At 39.3% G+C, this 20,558-nt stretch overlaps 3 protein-coding genes across 3 annotated transcripts in view; 1 reads left to right on the top strand and 2 right to left on the bottom strand.

The window, feature by feature from the left end:
* The window catches only part of atp13a1 (ATPase 13A1), a 15,505-nt gene extending 13,930 nt beyond the window's left edge, over positions 1–1,575 (bottom strand). The window contains exon 1 of the mRNA XM_027155141.2: positions 1,096–1,575. Within this exon, the coding sequence (XP_027010942.1) occupies positions 1,096–1,398 (303 nt within the window). The 5' untranslated portion in view covers positions 1,399–1,575. The remainder of the gene's footprint in view (positions 1–1,095) is intronic.
* A 674-nt stretch (positions 1,576–2,249) lies between these two features.
* LOC113648090 (coiled-coil-helix-coiled-coil-helix domain-containing protein 5) lies at positions 2,250–8,001 on the top strand. Its single transcript, XM_027155143.2, has 4 exons — positions 2,250–2,391; positions 3,366–3,506; positions 4,619–4,770; positions 5,768–8,001. Coding segments are annotated over exons 1-4 (321 nt in total). The 5' UTR covers positions 2,250–2,389; the 3' UTR covers positions 5,794–8,001.
* A 2,473-nt stretch (positions 8,002–10,474) lies between these two features.
* The window catches only part of lmx1al (LIM homeobox transcription factor 1, alpha-like), a 29,775-nt gene continuing 19,691 nt past the window's right edge, over positions 10,475–20,558 (bottom strand). Inside the window, exons 4-9 of the mRNA XM_027155079.2 lie at positions 14,443–14,675; positions 14,023–14,186; positions 13,869–13,946; positions 13,655–13,775; positions 12,876–13,031; positions 10,475–11,582 (exon numbers count right to left, since the gene is read on the bottom strand). Of these exons, the coding sequence (XP_027010880.1) occupies positions 11,425–11,582; positions 12,876–13,031; positions 13,655–13,775; positions 13,869–13,946; positions 14,023–14,186; positions 14,443–14,675 (910 nt within the window). The 3' untranslated portion in view covers positions 10,475–11,424. The remainder of the gene's footprint in view (positions 11,583–12,875; positions 13,032–13,654; positions 13,776–13,868; positions 13,947–14,022; positions 14,187–14,442; positions 14,676–20,558) is intronic.

Here is a 20,558-nt window from a genome sequence, read left to right as displayed (position 1 = left end):
CGGCTGGATCAATTCAAATGCGTTCAGATTTACTCTTAACAGACTTTACATTATTGCACAGATCTCATCTGACTGAATGGCAACACTACCAAACATTCCTGGGTAAGACGTGCATTAGACAAAAAAAAAAAAAGGAGCAATTACGACATGTTTCAGAACATCCATACTCTTCTAGGGAGGAAATGCTCTTAAATTACTGTTGTTTAATATATTTCTTATTCATTGGCATGCTTAACATAATTTTTTTCCCCAAGATGAGGAGCATGTAAAGTTGTGTGCATGTTTACAATGATTCAAAACAGCTGCTTGTAGTGTAGAAAAAATATTCTCCTAAAAAAGGTACATTTATAATAGAATAAATAATACCATTTCCTCTGGGTTCTCTGGGTTGTCAAAAACATTCTACTAGATGGATCATTTACACCAGTACTGTCCATGTGTGTGTGTGTGTGTGTGTGTGTGTGTGTGTATGTGTGTTATTCTGTGGAAGCGTTCCTGGGATAGTCTCTGGGTCCAGATCCTCTCAGGATGTGATTTTGAGGCTCAGTTACATGCTACAGGTGTGATAGAATTGGAGTAGAGCACCAGGGCAGTGAAGGTTCAGTGTTTAGTTAGAATCAGGAAGTTTTGAGTTCGGGCCTTTTTGGACACTTAATTCTTCACTGCATTATCTTAAATTGAATTATGTGTCGCTTTGGATGAACCAATGTGTTATAGAGAGAGAGAGAGAGAGAGAGAGAGAGAGGGAGAGAGAGAGAGAGAGAGAGAGAGACAGACAGGCACAGAGAGAGAGACAGACAGGCACAGAGAGAGAGACAGACAGGCACAGAGAGAGAGACAGACAGGCACAGAGAGAGAGACAGACAGGCACAGAGAGAGAGACAGACAGGCACAGAGAGACAGACAGACAGGCACAGAGAGACAGACAGACAGGCACAGAGAAACAGACAGACAGAGTACAGTATATAAAGCAGCAAACAGATGGAATTGTGAAAGTGTTTTTTGCACACGTCATTCTTATGTGTGCTGCTGCGGATGCAGTGCGATCTGATTCTCTCTCTCTCTCTCTCTCTCTTTCTCTCTCTCAAACACTACCTTGGAGCAGGTCAGCCAGCAGTGCGCGTGCACAGACCAGTACCCCGACAGCACGGTGAGGACGTGCGCGATCCCGATGGCGGCGAGCCCGAGCAGACCGGCCTCCGGATACTCCGCGGTGCCGTAAACAGCGACCCACACGTACAGCCAGCAGGGGTAAAACAGCGCGGCGAACGGGAGCACGGTGCCGTGTAGGAGCCGCGGCCTGCGCCGGTACAGAGACACGGAGTTCACCAGCTCGTCACTCATAACGCTGTCCGTGCTGTGGTTCATGTACAGTGCTTTATTATTAACCTCCACCATTGTGACTGAACCCTCCTCCTCCCGCTGATCTCCACTTTCTCCTCACTGTCCGGTGAACACTTTATCACCAATGGGTCCGCTTACTGTACTGATTTAAATAGAACACCAGCAGCAACCGCACACACACACGCCAGCTTCCGCGTACGCAAGCACGCAGCTCCATGACGACACCTCCGGTAACGTACTCGGTTGTCCGGAAGTCCTAAAAATACAAAATAAATAGAAACACGAAAAGAATCGTACAAAGCTCAATTATTTTTCTTTAAAAGAAAGAAACAAACAAACAAACAAATAATAATAATAATAATAATAATAATAATAATAATAATAATAATAATAATTAACAACAACAATAATTCCGGTAGCGGTAGAAAATGAATGAATGAATGAACAACAACGACAATAATAATAACAATAACAATAATAATGATAATAAAAACAATACTAAATAATAATAATAATAATAATAATAATAATAATAATAATCTAATAGGATGTTACACACCAGTTCTTTAACTGTTTTAATTAATGTATCTGCTCTCTCATTTAATCATTTATTCTGTACGTATAATATTAGTCGCATTAATAACGTGTTATTTTTAAATGAAAGGTTACAGGAATTTCGAGGGAAAAAACTCATCGGCTCCATTCATTAGCTAAAGTTTTACTGTACAAATTCAAACAACGTGTCGAATTTCGTCACAGGACGTTTGCCAAATAATAACGCATTAATAACTCTTTGTTTTATCGATTTGTTAAAATATATTTTTCAACATTTGACACAGACATGATTCGTTCTCCTGTATTAAGACCCACCTCTTTGTTTTGATTGACATCCATCTGGCTAATAGAGTTGCACATTTGGAAATATCTATCTGACCAATCAGAAACGTCGGAAGAAGGAAGCGTGTAGTGCAGCCGGTTGACTTTCACGTGTGCATGTAAACCGTTCAACCTTCATCCTGTGCTGATTTCAGTTAAAGTGTCAACCATGTAAGCTATGGCTATTTAATCTTTTCTGACTTTTACAGCCTTTACACATTGTAAATGATCCATGCTTCTTGTATATGTGCACATGTTTATCCACTATGACAGTATGGGGTTCACTATAGTATCATATTGTGTTGTCTTTAATTATCTTATCATTATTATGTTATTTGTGTGTTTTAGTTATGGAGATGTTCTACAGGATGCTTGACTAAAAACTTGTAAATGGTTTACAACATGATACCAGAAATGAATAATAGGTTACAGGCAATTGTTTAAAATCCTCCTTCAAACTTCCACCTTTAAAGGAAAACTACAACTTGTAAAGCATTAAATTTGTCTAGATCTTAATTAACTATATTATGATGTGATGTGGGATTCTGGTGCTAAATAGTTATGTGTTGCTGTAATGTTTTGAGAAGTGAGAAGTTTGCGCTTGCACATCTTGTACTAAAGTCGAATCTAATCTAATCTAATCTAATCTAATCTAATCTAAGTTTGCGTTATTCTAATCTGTTGACGTCACAGGATGACATTGCTAGCGGTTACAATGGCATTTTTAATAGAAGAAAAAAGGATCCCGAATATCGGGAATAATAGTGTTAATTATATTTATATTATATAATAATTAATAGTAATAATAAAGCCTGAGTGTCTCTTTTCCTCATTCGTTATTTTCCAGTGATGATTAACGCCATGATAATGAGGTGTAGAAGTGGTCCCAGTATGTATCTTATTCATTACAGCGAGATGCTGAGTTACAGGAGAGACTCTGCTCGGCTGATTTGTGATCTATGAGTCGACAAGCTCTGTGGTGTCGGCGGTGGTATAAGCATGAATGTTGAAGAAGTCAGACAGCTAGCACTAAAGTGCCGCTGCATCACCCTTTTCTTTGATAAAAATTACTATGCAGATTGTTCAGGGTTTGTCCTTCCTGCCATTTAACACGTTTGTTTATTTAAGTGTGACTTTCTTTGCAGGCAGGCAGCAATGGACATTACAGCCAAATTCTGCCAGAAGGAGATGGAGGAGTATGGAGCCTGTGTGGCCTCTAATCCGTCTGCATGGCAGGAGCAGTGTCACCACCTGAAGGTGAAGGTGGCACAGTGTACCTCGTCTCAGTACGTCTACACCAGAAATCTTTTCCCAAGCATCAGCATTTCATTTAGTAGTTAGTCCTGGGATACACAGGCATTTTTTCTATTAATTGTAGGATGTTTTAAGATTATATAAAGGCAAATGATTAAGTGCTCTACTAATTTTACTAATTTTCAGTTTACTAATCACTGAAAATGTTCAGTATTAAACAGAACATTGGTAAAGACTTCGCTCTATATCCACGCCTCAGGCTGCATGATTAAAATACATATCTGCAGCAGTGGGGGGCACGGTGGCTTAGTGGTTAGCACGTTTGCCTCACACCTCCAGGCTTGGGGGTTCGATTCCTCCGCCTTGTGTGTGTGGAGTTTGCATGTTCTCCCCGTGCCACGGGGGTTTCCTCCGGGTACTCCGGTTTCCTCCCCTGGTCCAAAGACATGCACGGTAGGTTGATTGGCATCTCTGGAAAATTGTCCGTAGTGTGTGAGTGTGTGAGTGAATGAGAGTGTGTGTGCCCTGTGATGGGTTGGCACTCTGTCCAGGGTGTATCCTGCCTTGATGCCCGATGACCCCTGAGATAGGTACAGGTTCCCTGTGACCCGAGTAGTTCGGATAAGCGGTAAAAATTGAATAAACAAATGAATGGATGAATGAATCTGCAGCAGTGCATCATGGGATACACAAGATATTCCAAAAAATACATTTAGAGTGCCAGAATTCAGCTCTATATAGGAATTTGGACCTTGTCTAATTTTTTTTTTAATCCCCCTAAAACTGTGTTAATGCCTCCACTGAATCATTAACACAGTACCCTACAAAGTTAAGTGTTGTGGGACATTAGGAAGATATTTTTACTCATTCAGAAATAACTGAGGTGGGAGACGCGGGCTGAGAGACCTTACAGAGCCACGGTCCGTGAAGTGTGGGTGGGGTTGTGGAGGGGTAGAAGGGGTTGTTTAGTCACCTGTAATAAATATCAACATCAGTCTAATGTCCTGATTAATGTGGTAGGTGTGTCTGGTCTTCTGTCAGCTCAGTATATATGTAATCGGGCTTCACAATTGACATGAGAGCTTTCATGAGATTAACTATTCATGACATGAGAGCTTTTGTTTCTCGTCATTTCCTGATGTAGTCCAGTGATCAGGAAGATCCGGGCAGACTGTTCCGGAGAGTTCGCAGAGTTTGAGCGCTGCCTGAGGGAAAACCAGTCCTCGGCTCAGGCCTGCTCATCACACGTGGCACGCTTTCTGACCTGCGCCAACACTGTGGACGTTACAGGATTAGGTAATCATTACTGCCATCCTCACTAAGTAGTGGATTTTTTGGGCTCCATAAAGTGTTTCCTAACCCACCACAAGTAGGACAGATGCTTTTTCTTTTGGGTAGCAAAATTATTGGCACCCCCATTGTATTTTATAATGCTACATCCTCAAATCTTGTCAAAGGTTTTGGACAATAACTAAAAATAAATTACATACAGTACTGTGTGGGGAAAAATGCTGTAAACAAAGAATACTTTCAGAATTATAAATAATGAGGGTTTATTTCTGTCAATTTACAAAATGCAAAGTGAGCAAACAAAAGAAAAGTCTAAATCAAATCAATATTTGGTGTTACTACTGTACCTTTTGCCTTCAAACCAGCATGAAGCGATGGCACGACCCCCACAGAGCCCTGAGCTCTGGGATTACTTGAAGAGACAGAAGCATGTGAGAGAGCCGACATCCACGGAAGATCTGTGGTTAGTTCTCCAAGATGTTTGGAACAACCTACCGGCAGAGTTCCTTTAAAAACCGTGTGCAAGTGTACCTAGAAGAATTGCTGCTGTTTTGAAGGCAAAGGGCGGTCACACCAAATATCGATTAGATTTAGATTTCTCTTTTGTTCATTCACTGCGTTTTATTCATTTACGAAAATAAACGTTTAACACTTCCATTTCTGAAAGCATTCTTTGTTTACAGCATTTTTCACACCTGCCTAAAACTTTTGCACGGTACCGTATATTTTCAATTGGTTGAAAAACGATTGCCATAGTTACTAATATTAATTATTAGTAAAATTTTAGACCTAATTCATTCATAATATTTTCCTACTAAATGTTATGTGGGGTGTTAATAATTTTGCAGTTGCAGTTTTTGAGTGCCACTAATTTTGGATCTGACTGGATGGTGGCAATAGGAAACAGATTGTGTAAAAACTCTGCGACTCCAGAGAATATTTGCGAATGTTGTAGGGTAGAAAAATCCAGAAACTAATGAAAGTGTGTTTATTCTCTCTGCAGTGAATCCAGAATCTCCGCCCACATAAAACCCAACCAGAAACCTTCTTCCATCACCGTGGGATTAAGGCAACGGCTATATTAACTGCACACGGTTTTACTTGAACACATTTCATATTCTCACACACACACACACACACACACACACACACACACACACACACTGTCATTTTGTAATAAACGTTGCTAACTGTACAGAAAGACGACAATCTGATGTCAGCTGCTTGTACAGTTCATCTTTATAAATATTTTTTTAATAAGAACTTGCAGATCTCAACATGTTTTAGGTGTCTCAATAAAATCTCTTCTGTTCTGAACAAACGTAGTGACGCACGGTGGTGGTAGCATCGCGTCGAGACTTACTCGTGACTGACGTATGGTGGACAGCCTCCTCTAGGCAGACTGCAGGCTGATGAGGATCTCTTTTATTACCGAACCCTGATTGTAAAATCTTCTCTCCTGGGTTCTTCCAGGAACAGACGTATATATCTACGTGTACACAGTTTAACTTCACGCAGGTTGAATCCGTTCAAATCGTATTTAATCTCTTTGTCATGGACCAGTTGCACAGTGATGTTTTGAATATCTAGCTTTTGTACTTGTAACGGATTTAATGTACTAATTACTAATTAATGTACTAACTAATTTAATTAATATCCCTGATGGGATATACGGTGCAAATTTCAGGACGTTAAATCCTTTTGGTTATAAAATTATAAATACTTATTCATGGCACTGCGTTTATTGATCAGAACATGCACAGACTTTCTATAATAATGATATGCAAGATTTGCTGAGCTCGAAGTCACTGTTTAGGGAAAACAGCTCAAAATCTAAACCATTACTCAGGTATTAGGAAAAAAATACATAAAGAGCGTAAAGGTAATTTGACAAAAAATAGGAAATATATCACTTTGTACATATATACAGTATATTTAAATGATACAGTATGGCTAAATATTGGAGATGTAATCCGTATGTGCTCTCCGTGTCGTAATGAAGCTGTGATGTAGTCAGTGTTTGTTATAGGATTTAAAAGACATAAAGGTCTGATTCTGTCATTATCCTTGTTCGTGATGTTTAAAGACACCGCCGTTAATCTTTAACAAGCTACGCAATATATTTATTCAGATCCCTCCAATCAGGGTGGAGTATTTTTTTTTCTGCCCGGTTCCTCGTGGCTCGTCCCCCCCCCCCCCCCCCGTCTGAATCGCTGTATAATATTAAACTAAGGAATGTGTGATTTCTCTCCCTCATATCGTGTCTAGCTTCCCGCTGGCAGAAGAATAAAAAGAGCGAAAGAGGGGGAGATCTTATGGCTTAGTACATGCCTTTGACCACTGACGGGATGAGTGGGAGGACAGGAACACGCTGACTAACACGCCTGACAGGGTTGTTTGTGTTATTTCTCCCTGATTATTGGCTCAATCAGATGTTAAGAGCAGCCATATGTGACCTTCCTCTAGGCCATGTTCTTGTTTTCTTATTCTTCCTTAATTTTTTTCTTTTTTTAAATAAAGAAAACAAAAAAAAAAAACACCCTCATGACAATCCCAGATCCAAAAACACCGGTTTAAAGAGGTTTAAAGTTTTTTGGGGTGCCAATAATTTTGCACCATATGATTTGCATTGGCAGTTTTTGTTTGTGTGCAAATTACTTAGCATTTTTACCTTAAATCTGTCCCAGCTCCATGAAGACACGATGATTTTACAGTGACACGATGAGACAAGCTTACGTTACAACAAAGCCGTAAATGTCGTTTCTTCAGTTTGAAAAGTGTTGCGTAATTATCTGTAACGTTTGTACTTTTTTTTCCCTCATTTTAACCCGACAACAATCCCAGATCCAAGAAGATGATTTAAAGTTCTTAAGGACTGACAATGATTTTATTAAAGATGTTTTTTTTTCATACGGTTCAGTAATCTCTAATTCTCTGTAATGACTGTACAACTGTTTACACAGAGGCCATGCATTTAAAATGGTTTAGGGGTCATTTGTGTTACCGTGTGTGTGTGTGTGTGTGTGAACTTTTTTCAAACTGCTTTCAATGTTTGTCCAATTATCCCCCCCCCACCTCCCGTGTCTTAAAGGCTGCACCTCTGTCATGTCTTGAAGAAGACTCAGTAATCAAGGAGACATGATCATATTGACAACAAAAGCACTGATTATATTGTAAAGGTGAAAACACAATACACAGTAACCACTTGGAACAGATCACAAAAAAAACCAAAAACCCCCAAAAAAAAAAAAAAATGAAACGAATTGTGCTGTCAGTTCTGTGCCGTTTCAGCAGATACCCTGATGATAGAGTCCAGAAAAACAAGGAACATTGGCCTTGATATCCCTGGTGTCAGATCTGATCACAGCTTCAGGCAGCTCGGCCTGTTTCGTATAACATCCACTGAAATAATAATAATAATAATAATAATGTTCTGTACATGTCATAAAATCTTTTTTTTGTTTTTAAATAAGAAACGTCTCACGTGTACACACTGTACGTCATGCAGGAGAAAGCAACGAGATATCCAGCAGTATCATTATCATACAGAGGAACGGAGAGAGACAGTAGTGCTAATCGCAACCATATTAGTCATGATACAAATACGTTAAGCGCAGTAACATTAGAGCACGAGAACATTTAGCATCACACGGGCTGCCCGGGAAACACCGGGGGCACCATTACTTTTGAACACTAGGATTTAGGATGATGTGGATGCTGTAATAATGTAAACCCTGTAAACGCGAGACCCTGTTGGCAGTGTGATGACCCTGATCGAATCCTGACCCTTACGCGTTCAAACCTCAGACGTGAGAATGAAACGAGCGCCGAGAAAAACTCTACGGTCTCGGAGGATTTCCTGCACAAAACCCCAACAAAGCTTTTTTTCGTGTATTTATTTTTTCTATACTTCAGCATTATTTCCTTAGGCAAAAGCGTCAGAAGTACCCTGTGTCTCAGTGTTAGTAACATTCCAGCTATTTATTAAAAGATTTCTTCGGACTAAAGCTCATTGTAGAAAAGTGCGACATAAACATTCTGATCTTTCTTAATAACTCAGCAAGAGAACGAAAGATGCTGAAAAGATACAGACAGATAACTGATGAGGAAAGAAGAAGGTAGACAAAAGACAGGAAGAGAACGGAGGTGAAACATAAATCATGATGGAAAGAGTAGAAACTGGGTAAGATATAGTGGAAACGAGAGGAGAGGAGACATGGAAGAGAAAGAAGGAGAGGTGAGGAGAGGAGACATGGAAGAGAAAGGAGGAGAGGAGATGTGGAAGAGAAAGAAGGAAAGGAGATGAGAGGAGAATCAGCGAGGAGAGAAGGAGAAAAAAGAGAGGGCGAGACAAGGAGAGAAGATGGGCAGAGGAGACATGGAGGAGAGAGGAGAGGACAAGAGAAAAAAGGAGGGGACAAGGAGAGAGAAGAGATGAGGAGAGGAGAAGAAACGAGGAGAGAAAAGGAGGTCACATACACTGCCAGCCTGCAGGTTTTAAAAATTATTATTATTATTTTTTTAAATATTTTTTATTTTACAGTTTAACTATTAAATAAATAAATACATAAAATTAAGCTTTATCGTTATTTCCATGTAAAACATTTTGAGGTTAATTATTTCAAACTCATGAATAAATGAAATAAAGAGTATTATTATTATTATTATTATTATTATCATTTATTAAATCTTAGTTTTAATCGCTTTTTAATTAAGCGCTTTACCAAAGCTGCACTTTTTTTTTAAAGTTAATCCACAACAGGTTCATTTGATTGTTAGTGTTACGCATTTACACTCTTTAGAGCGACCGAGATTAAAATAATAATAATAATAATAATAATAAAAAAATAGAATTTAGACACTGCTCTCATATTTCTCAGTTCACTTCTCTTATAATAATAATTTATATTAATAACTCTGTATTTATCTTCATTCCCATTTCAACCAAAACTACAAAAGTACACACAGAGTTTCCAAAACCCTTCTGACTGGCAGCGTATGTGTTACAGATGGGAACAAATTCCAGCTTTTAATCGTTTAATCCCACGCAAGTTCACCTGACCCCGTATCACCGGGCGGATTTGTGTTGGCCTCGTCTTAATCGCTCTGGTATGCACCCTTTCCCTTTGCTCTCTGAACCCTACAGAGACTCCTTAAGACTCCGGTGTGCCGCTCGGTTTAGTCTTTCCCGTCCCTAATACTTATAAATAACATCATCCAAGGCCTGATAATTAAAGTGTAACAGCGTGAGGATAAGAGCGAGAACAAAAGGCTAGAATCTGAGGAAATTTACTAAAAAGAAAGGACATTTATTCTAAAATGGGTCTGATTTGCTGTTTCGCCTTAGAAATTATTCCACAGCCGAGTGCAGAAGTTTGTACCCCCCATAAAGCGAGTGGGTGCTGCATTGCTTTTCTTTGCTCTTTTTTTTGTTTGTAAAATATCAACATAATGTGTTCATTCATTCAAACATTCATTTTCTACCGCTTATCAGAACTTCTCGGGTCACGGGGAGCCTGTGCCTATCTCAGGGGTCATCGGGCATCTAGGCAGGATACACCCTGGACGGAGTGGCCAACCCATCACAGGGCACACACTCTCATTCACTCACACACACACACACACACTACGGACAATTTTCCAGAGATGCCAATCAACCTACCATGCATGTCTTTGGACCGGGGGAGGAAACCGGAGTACCCTGAGGAAACCCCTGAGGCACGGGGAGAACATGCAGACTCCACACACACACAAGGCGGAGGTCGGAATCGAACCCCCAACCCTGGAGGTGTGAGACGAACATGCTAACCACTAAGCCACCGTGCCCCTCTAACATAATGTGTCATTAAGTATTAAAATAATTGCTGCATGTCGAAATGTGGCAATTTATCTCAACATGATTTTAGAAATAATCCAAAGAAGGAATAAAATAATAAATAAATAAATAAATAATGGACAAATGAAAAGCTGTTGAATGAAGTTGGAGACAAAAAAAAGGGCACAGCGTGGGCATACGAGCTAACAGTAGATATGTATATCTGATGAGCCGCTGCGTTTGACTGTGAACATCCTAAACAACAAGGTCGGATCATTTACTTTCTGTAATAATTTATCTTATTGCTGTACATTACTTTATTTCTTCATATGGACCTGAGGGTGTACAAACTTTTGCACTCAGTTGTAAATAAGATGTCGTTCTGATTTATACGTGAAGATGGTAGATGCAAGGTTTCCTATGCAAGATGTATTTATTTATTTATTTATTTATTTATTTGCAAATGACTGATTTGTGATGAACGATGAGGTAAAATCAGCTGCCTTAACCGAATATACAGCATGCCTATGACGTAAATGTGTGTGTGTGTGTGTGTGTGTGTGTGTGTTGGTTTTATTAATAATGATTAAAGCATGAGGATACAATTATCGTATTCCTAGTCGAACCCTAAACCGCATCATTTCCTGTTTGCTGTTTAAATCATTATGTTTGTTATTCCTACAGGACTGTGACTGACGTAAACTGGTGTGTGATTGCGAGATGAGAGATCCTGCAGGATTAGTTGGGCAAACACGCTGGGCTTTGAGTGAAGGCTTTGTCTGTTTGTTTGCAGCTTCTCTTGTGGACTGCGGTGGAGTTAGTCTGGGGTCGGAGGTGAAGAGGGGTCACGAGGTGAAGTAGGAGTTCTGCATCGAATACAGGCGGTCAATGGGATTTCCCACGCGTCCAGCCAGCACCCCTCCCTCTGCTGTCGCCAAGAGACAATCGCCGAGGTGACCAAGGCTTCCATCGCTGTCCAAGTCGTGGAAAACGGCTTCCGAATCTGTGAGGAGGAAAAGTCAAGTTTATTTATCGGCCGCACGACACGTCGAGATGCGGTGGCTTGCAAAAGTATCTGCGCCCTAGAGCTGATCAGATTTTGTTAAAATTTACTTTGACGGAAAGAAAATATACAATGAAATGATGTGGATTTATCATCTGTAATTCAGACCGATCTGATACAGATAATGAAAAAAGAACCACATTAAATGTTCAGTATATGTTGATTTTATGGTAATTACAGGTGACATAGTAATGGCTTCCACACAGCTGATGTTAGTCTGTTACTCAAAAAACTTCAGCGCATTTTAAGATCAATTGATGTTTTCGTTTTCTTTTTAACGTGTTAGAGTTGACACTTAGTCTTATTAAGTAATGGTAAGAATTTCCCACTTATATCTCACTTTCCCCTTATTGGAAAAATAAAACCTGAGATAAATAAATAAATAAATAAATAATTGTGCATTAATAGTATAACAATAGCCCCCTCATTGTTTCCTGCAGAAAATGATGTGTTTATGTATCTATCAAAATTATTAGTTCATTCATTCATTCATTTTCTACCGCTTATCCGAACTTCTCGGGTCACGGGTAGCCTGTGCGTATCTCAGGCGTCATCGGGCATCGAGGCAGGATACACCCTGGACGGAGTGCCAACCCATCACAGGGCACACACACTCTCATTTGACTCACACACACACACACTACGGACAATTTTCCAGAGATGCCAATCACCCTACCATGCATGTCTTTGGACCGGGGGAGGAAACCGGAGTACCCGGAGGAAACCCCCGAGGCACGGGGAGAACATGCAAACTCCACACACACAAGGCGGAGGTGGGAATCGAACCCCCAACCCTGGAGGTGTGAGGTGAACATGCTAACCACTAAGCCACCGTGCCCAAAATTATTAGTTATCATATGAAAATGAGTTCAAACGAATTTTAATTCAAATTAATGAACACATTCATTGAAGCAGGAAACATAAATAATATCAGATGGAGGAAGTGGGCGGAGCTTCCGGGGCTTCAGTTTTGCCAATCGTTCCAGATTCATCAGTCTGTTATATTTTTATTTATTTATTTATTTTTGGTGGAAATTTTCAATATTTAAAACAAAGGAATGAAATATGTATTATTCACGATTCTGCACTATTTCTAACTCCTCATTCAACATATGATATTGATCATGTACAGGAAGGTGTAACATGTCAAAGGAAGTACAACAGACATAGAAAGTGTCTCTGTCCATAAACACACACACACATATATAAATATAAATGACTTGTGGATCGTACCGTACGGGTGCATCTGCTCAGGGCCTAGCTGTGGTGGCGTGAGTCCGTGCCGGAATTGCTCACCCCCGTACAGGTTTGGATCGAGAGCCAGGAGCTGCTGTCGTGGCAAGGAGGAGTACGAGAGCATGCCATCTAACCCGTGACTGCTCGAACCGTCTACGAGCAAACACAATGGCTTCTTAATACACACAACTTCCTTTCCTCATCACCCGTGTACACAAAGTGTGCCTAAACATGTAGAAGGAAATCAAATAAAATTCCAAAAATGTTTTCATTTTGTCCAAGTTTTGTTAAATTGCAATATTTAGTGCCTAGAAATTCATCCGTGTGTGTCGACAGAAAGTTTTGCTTCTACTTAACTTTGCTAATATTCCTGCTTCTAGAGCAGCAGTGTGGATCTGTTATTAAAGCTTGATAATTTGTCATACAATCTCATCTACCTATCTGAGAGTTTGCGCTAATACTGATTACAGTGAACTAATGTTACTACTGCAAGTTTTGGCACCTAGTTATCACAAAAGTTTCGAGTTAACGTAACGTCAACCTTGCTGTGAAATTGCTGTTGTGTAAGAGAAATAAATGACTCCAAGTTTATTGGAATAGGGGGTAAGAAGTAACTCTGCTTCATGTCAGGATGCATCACACCACCGTGCTGCTGATTATATCCCATAAGAGCGCTGCCTGTTATTATGTTCCTTAATAAATATAATGTAAGCACAAAGTCTCTGAGTAACGTTAGCTAACTCACTCAACCAGACCAATCGAATATAACGTCTCACCCTCGCTGTCGTCGTTACTCAGTCGTCCTCCTCTGCTCGGACCCCTCCTGCTCCCGCCGATCTGCTCCTGCTCCTGCTGCTGCTGTTGCTGTTGCTGCTGCCTGCGAGCGATTTTCTTCATCTGAACACGCAACCAGAACCACAATCAAAACCTACACGACTGCAAAAAGGATTCATTCTACAAATACAAAGAGATGATTTTTTTTAGCTTTACCTTTGCTCTCTGGTTTTGGAACCAGACCTGGACGACTCGGACCGTGAGGCCAGTTTCAGCTGCTAAGGTCTCTCTCACCTGCAGGATGAACATATGATGTTAATGATTTAAAATAAATGCGTGTAAGTTTAAAGATGATGGGCTGATTGTATACCTTTCTGCAGGGTTTGGAGGACACCTCGAAGGACGCCTTGAAGGCACGACGCTGCTGCGTGGTTAAGATAGTGCGTGGCCGCTTGGATCGCTTGTGCTCTTTACTGTCCTCTCCAGCTTTTCCTCCCATGGAGCTGCTTCCACCTTCCTCATCCTCGCTCTTCACTGTATACGAGGGAGATAAATGTAAAGAAGCGTGTTTTTTTTGGAATTGTAAAATATCAGTTTTTCTTTTCTGACACCTAAACACTGGGTATCAGCTGATATCAGCACCCATCTGATATTCGTCACTATAAAAGCTACTAAGCTTTGAAATGACTTTCATTTAGGTACAAGGTTCTAAAATGACTCTAGTCTAAATCTAGTGTTCCAGAGTTCCTGAAAAGGTTCCTGGCTTGCTGTAAAAGGTTACTGTTTTCACCTGACTCGGTGGGGGCGGGGCTGATAGCAGCGAGCATCTCTCTCTCCTTCTCATAATCTCCACGGCACAGCAGCTGACCTTCCTTCAGCACAAACTCATCACCTCTCTGGAGCCGGCGCTCGCACTCACAGCAGCTGAAGCAGCCCAGGTGATACACCTGCCCCAGCACGCGCATGATCAGCTCCGAGCGACCAATCACCTGCAGGCATGCGCTACATTTCCGCACAAACAACCTACAGGCGCGCGTGCACACACAAACAAACACAAACTAGACATTACAAGGTGTTTGATGAATATTCAAAAGAAACAAAAACAAACAAACAAACAAAAAAAATCTTTCATATATTTCACAACACTTTACATTTCAATAACAAACCCTAATGTTTTCTACTGTAACTTTTTTTAGTTTCTCCTTGTTTACACAATATAATAGTTAACACAAAGTCAGCTAGACCTCTTAATTCTTCTTTATTCATTTTTGTTCCCTAAAAAAGCACTAGATAAATAAATAAATAAACAAACAAACAATTGCTTGGCTAATAGCGAGCCAACATCAGCTAACGTAAACAGCCGTCAGATTAGCAAGGCAAATAAAACTTTAAAACTACAATTTAGCAGAAAATCTTGTAACAAGGCAAAAACAATGACCTCATTATGGAAAAACAAGAATATTCGAACGTTGAAAAAGAACTTATTAAACACAAACAAGCAATCAAGTAGGAAAATAGCTAGTTAGCTACGCAGGATACTGATCATGTAAGCTAACAGAGAAGAATCGTTATATACATGTATATATGTAAATATATGTATATATGCAAATATATATAAGAGGAATGAATTCAGTTCGGTTCAAGATCTCATCATGATCTTGATTTAAAAAAAGAAAAGAAATACAGAACATCTCCGAAAATGATATACAAGAACACTGTCTATGTTTTCAGCCTCTTTTTACAAGCATCTATGATCAATAATTATAACGATATATCACATATCTGATAAATGACACACGATTGTCTTGTATACACGGAAATGTAGAGTCTGTGCAGTGTTTTAGTTTAGACACTAGGGGGCAGCACTTATCAGTAAGATACACTGAGGCACTATAACCATTATGTATGAATTTATTTAACCTGGAGTTGTGTATTGAAGCTGCTCTACATATTCTAAAGCTGGTAAATAAACAAATAAGGACATGTTCACACACATTAATATGTCTCATTAATTTTCACAACTTTTGCATCAAGACACACATTCAAGTGTTGAGAAAAACATCACTGAACCGTGTATAATGACAGCACAGACTTATTTTCTGAACATAACTTAGGCAAACATATACAATTGTTACAAAGAGATCGTTATTCCTAAAAAGACAATCGGCAGAAAGCATTTAGAGTGACAGCAATTACTTCAGAGAAGTGTTTGATTCTCGATTCTGATTGGTCCGAAGGTGTCGAGTAATTTTCCATACCAGCAGCATGGTTTGTATTGAATGCTCTCGCTCTAATACAGTATCACTTCTATAGTAACAATGTACACAAACAATGTACTTCACATAAACAGATTGGAAAGCAATATGTAATTGTGGATATAATGAGAAGACTTTTATTTTGCTTTTTTTAAGAAGGAGACTCCAGTTTCAGTTGTTAACAGGAGTTTAGATGAAATGTAAAAAAGATGCATTTAAAAATATATAAATAAAATACATAAATAAAAGTGTTCTTAGTTTGGATTACACAAAACTGCTTTTAAACTGATATTAAAGGAATAAAATCCTTGGACAGAGGATGTGGTGTCATACTTCAGGGTGATAACAATCTTTGATAGATTTGGCTTTTATTATATTCTTTATTTAGCATAGTTTTTATTAAAACTGCTTGAAGACAAGTTAATAATTAATTTAGCAAGCTTTAGTTCAAGAAACCATCAACATCCAATTTACACTTTATATATCAAGGACCCCTACTTTGATAATCTTCACCTTTTTTTTTTTTTACCTTTCACCTCATAAAAGTCAGTTCTTATTTAAAAGTGCATTTCATTCGTGCTTAAATTCTTCATAAATCCCTCATTCTTTTCCTGTCCGTGCCCTCCCTCCTTTTGTTAGTATTTTCTGGCAGAATTGCCCCGTCCTCCCTCCTCGCTCCCTCCCTCTCTCCCAGTGCAGCTCAGCTCGGTGAAACTAATAAAGACAGGATTAATTAGATTGTTGTTTAAACAGTGCGATGCCCAGACAGACGCTATAAACTCATAAACGAGGATTGAGAATAGCATGGGGTTAATCTCTCCTCTCTCTTTTTTCCACACACTCAAATAAACAGAGCATTTCTCTTGCTCTTTCGTTCGTACACATCCTGCACACACACACACACACATATGCTTACACAAACAAACACAATGCACAGGGAACACCTAAATACGTTCAATTGCATCGACAGGCATATGCATTCGTGTGTGTTTGTGTGTTTGTGTGTGTGTGTGTGTGTGCGTGTGTGTGTGACTACTTCCACAGATTTAGACACATGCCCAAGGATAAGTGATAACTACAATCACGTGATCTTACTTTATATCTTTCGACGATCCCATCCATTGGCATGTGCACTGTCACTACTTTGCACAAAAAAAAATAACACTGAAATGAACACTGAAAGTAATAAGAAACCCAAGAGAAACTTTTCTTTTTATATGTGAGAGATTCTGCAGAAGAAAAGGCAATAACCTGAGCGAGCAACATATAATGAAGAGCACTGAGATGAAAAACATTTTCAACCAAACAAGATTCTATTGCAGAGGGCCACCAGAAGGAACGGGTGTGTACGTTTGTGTGTGTGTGTGTGTGTGAGTGTGTGTGTGTGTGTGTGTGTGTGTGTGTGTGTGTGTGAGAGAGAGAGAGAGTGTGCGTGCGGGTGTGTTCTCCAGAACTCTCGCTGAGTGAGATGAAGGTGTTATTCCCTAAATCTGGTGAAGGGAGAGGCAGCCAGGTCTGTACATAAAGGCGTCTGATCTGCGTGGATGTGATGATCCTGTCCGAAACGCAGCTGCTACAGCTAATCTGTCTCAATCCATCTGCCAATTGCGCCAACAAAAATTACACCTACTTAACACACCCATACCACAGACACTGAGCCCTCTTCACAGTCACCCTGAGCAACAGATCCACAGATCAGAATCACCAAACCAAATGAGCGCATTGGAGACTGGGAATGATGGGACGGACGAATCGGGCATCGCCACCAGATACGATGATGATAACAAATGACATTTCATCTCCTCGTGTGTCTTGCTGTCAGGCAGAGAGTCTTGTGGGAGCAGATGCCATTCAAGATGTAAAGGCTTCATAAAGCAGTCAATACTTGAAAAAACAGAAGCATGCACATAGTCAGTGGTAGTCCAAATGCCTTGGGGAGACAATACCGCTCAGTGTTCAGAGGTATGAGTAGATAGTGAATAATTTCAAATGTTATTCATTTAGCATTCAGAAAAACTCAAAAACATTCAGTAGGATAAAAACTCAAATAGTTTTCAGTAGTAAATAGTGCTCAATTAGCACTATTCATCTAGCAGTCAGTAGTATTCACAGCATTCAAAACTATAATAGTACTTAAATTGTATTCAGCAGCAGTAGTATTGTCAGTCAGTAGTACTCAAAATCAGTCATATTGACTTAGATAGCTCTCAAATACTATTCCTCAAAAAGTCCATATAATTTAAATAGCATTCAGTAGTAAATAAATACTCAGATAACATTTATATTGCTTTAAATAATACCCAAAATATATAGAATATTTATACTTTATCTTTTGGTAGTAAAATAGTGATGAGGATTTAATAGCATTCAAATATTATTGATATAAAGGTTTGTATGACTATAATAGCATTCAGAGGTGTATATAAAACAAACGTCAGTTGTACTCAGCATTCATAGTACATCAGCATTCATTTAGCATTCACTTAGCAGTCAGTAATACTCAAATAACATTCATACAGCAGACAGTAATATTCAAAGAACATTCATATAGCAGGCAGTAGTACTCAAATAGCATTCATACAACAGGCAGTAGTACTCAGATAGCATTCATATAGCTGTCAGTAATACTCAAATAGCATTCATATAGCAGTCAGTAATACTCAAATAACATTCATACAGCAGTCAGTAGTACTCAAATAGCATTCATATAGCTGTCAGTAGGACTCAAATAGCATTCATACAGCAGTCAATAGTACTCAAATGGCATTCATACAGCAGTCAGTAATACTGAAATAACATTCATATAGCAGTCAGTAATTTTCAAATAGCATTCATACAGCAGGCAGTAGTACTCAGATAGCATTCATATAGCTGTCAGTAGTACTCAGATAGCATTCATATAGCTGTCAGTAATACTCAAATAGCATTCATATAGCAGTCAGTAATACTCAAATAACATTCATACAGCAGTCAGTAGTACTCAAATAGCATTCATATAGCTGTCAGTAATACTCAAATAACATTCATATAGCAGTCAGTAGTACTCAAATAACATGTATAATAGAAGTTAGTAGCACTCAAATAGCATTCATACAGCAGTCAGTAGTACTCAAATAACTTTTAAACAGCAGTCTTTAACTTTCATACAGCAGTCAGAATTATTCAAATAGCCTTCATACAGCAGTCAGTAGTACTCAAATAGCCTTCATACAGCAGTCAATAATACTCAAATAGCATTCATACAGCAGTCAGTAGTACTCAAATAGCATTCATACAGCAGTCAGTAGAATTCAAGTACCAGTCAGTTATTCTCACAAAGCAGTCAGTAATGCTCAAATAGGCAAGAATGGTAGTTAAATAGCAGTCAGCAGAACTCAAACTTGAGCCACCACCATTGAGTAGCACTCAAACAGCAGCCAGTAGTACTCATAAATCAGTCAAATAGTACTTAGTACTCAAATACATTGTATTCATATAACTAACAATAACACTCCAATAGCTTTCATATAGCATTCATACAGCTAATACTCAAGTATCAGTCACATAACAGTCAATAGTATTTAATCCGGCTTCATTTAACAGTCAAGACTCCTCAAGTAACATTCCTATAACAGTCAATAGTACTTTAGGAGCATTCAGGTAGTCATTAGTCAAAGAGCTAGACTAGCCCAGTATCATTCACCTGGTATAGTCGAAACTATTTAAATAGCATTCATTTAAGTCATTGTTACCCAAATAACATTCATATAAAAAGCAACAGTAAATCCTAGAGTCACAGTAAATCCTAACTAACGATTTGTGAATGATTCTACTTTGTTTGTTTGGCTTACCTCAAGAATATCTGATTGGCAGCGATACAATAGGACGATGTATGCAGTGTAACAACACAGAATAAAGGGAAGGGAATCATAGTAAATGAAGTACCCTGTCGTTGTGCTTTACTCCTGAGGTTTCAGGTTGTGTTCAATCACTCATCACAGCTTTGATCTCTCAGGAGTGAAGGGGTTAACCGTCATTATGACCTCTGGGAAAGAGGGACCGAAACTCAACTTACCCAGACACCGAGGTAGGCGCACGAGCCGACATATTGTCCTTCTGATAAATCTTAACAAAAATCGGAGATGAGTTTTGGTGTGGGTGGCTTCTCCACGCGTGTACACACATTAGGACGTCTTGAAGAAAGGTTTATGCACCGTTGGAAATATTGAGCTCTTTTGTGCTGGTGCATTTGTGTATATATTAAGAATCGATATGTAAATCATGCATGTAAATATAATTGCATGGTTTATATTGGTGTGTGTCTGTCTATGTGTGTGTGTGTGTGTGTGTGTGTGTGTGTGTGTGTGTGTGTGTGTGTGTGTGTGTGTGTGTGTGTGTGCGCGTGTATGAGCGGATATTGCTGTGAAGCAAGGTGGCTCAGCGCCAGGGTTCAGTAATCACATCATCTCCCTTTATTAAATCTCAGTGCACTGCTTCTGCGTTATTAAAATCTCCCAGCATTCCCCACTACTCTCGCCTGCTACACTCCCTAACACACACGCACACGCGCACACACACACACACACACACACACACACACACACACACACACACACACACACACACACACACACACACAGAAACGCAAATATCCTCAAAGATAATATGCAGA

This window comes from Tachysurus fulvidraco, chromosome 24 (assembly GCF_022655615.1).
Source record: "Tachysurus fulvidraco isolate hzauxx_2018 chromosome 24, HZAU_PFXX_2.0, whole genome shotgun sequence".
Taxonomy (NCBI): Eukaryota; Metazoa; Chordata; class Actinopteri; order Siluriformes; family Bagridae; genus Tachysurus; species Tachysurus fulvidraco.
The sequence above is the reverse complement of the archived record's forward strand: the minus strand, read 5'-3'. Positions and strand labels throughout refer to the sequence as shown.

Coding starts and splice junctions, on each gene's coding strand:
- LOC113648090 (XM_027155143.2), top strand. Junction 3,507..4,618: donor GCACAGTGTACCTCGTCTCA/GTACGTCTACAC, acceptor TTCCTGATGTAG/TCCAGTGATCAGGAAGATCC. Junction 4,771..5,767: donor TGTGGACGTTACAGGATTAG/GTAATCATTACT, acceptor TTCTCTCTGCAG/TGAATCCAGAATCTCCGCCC.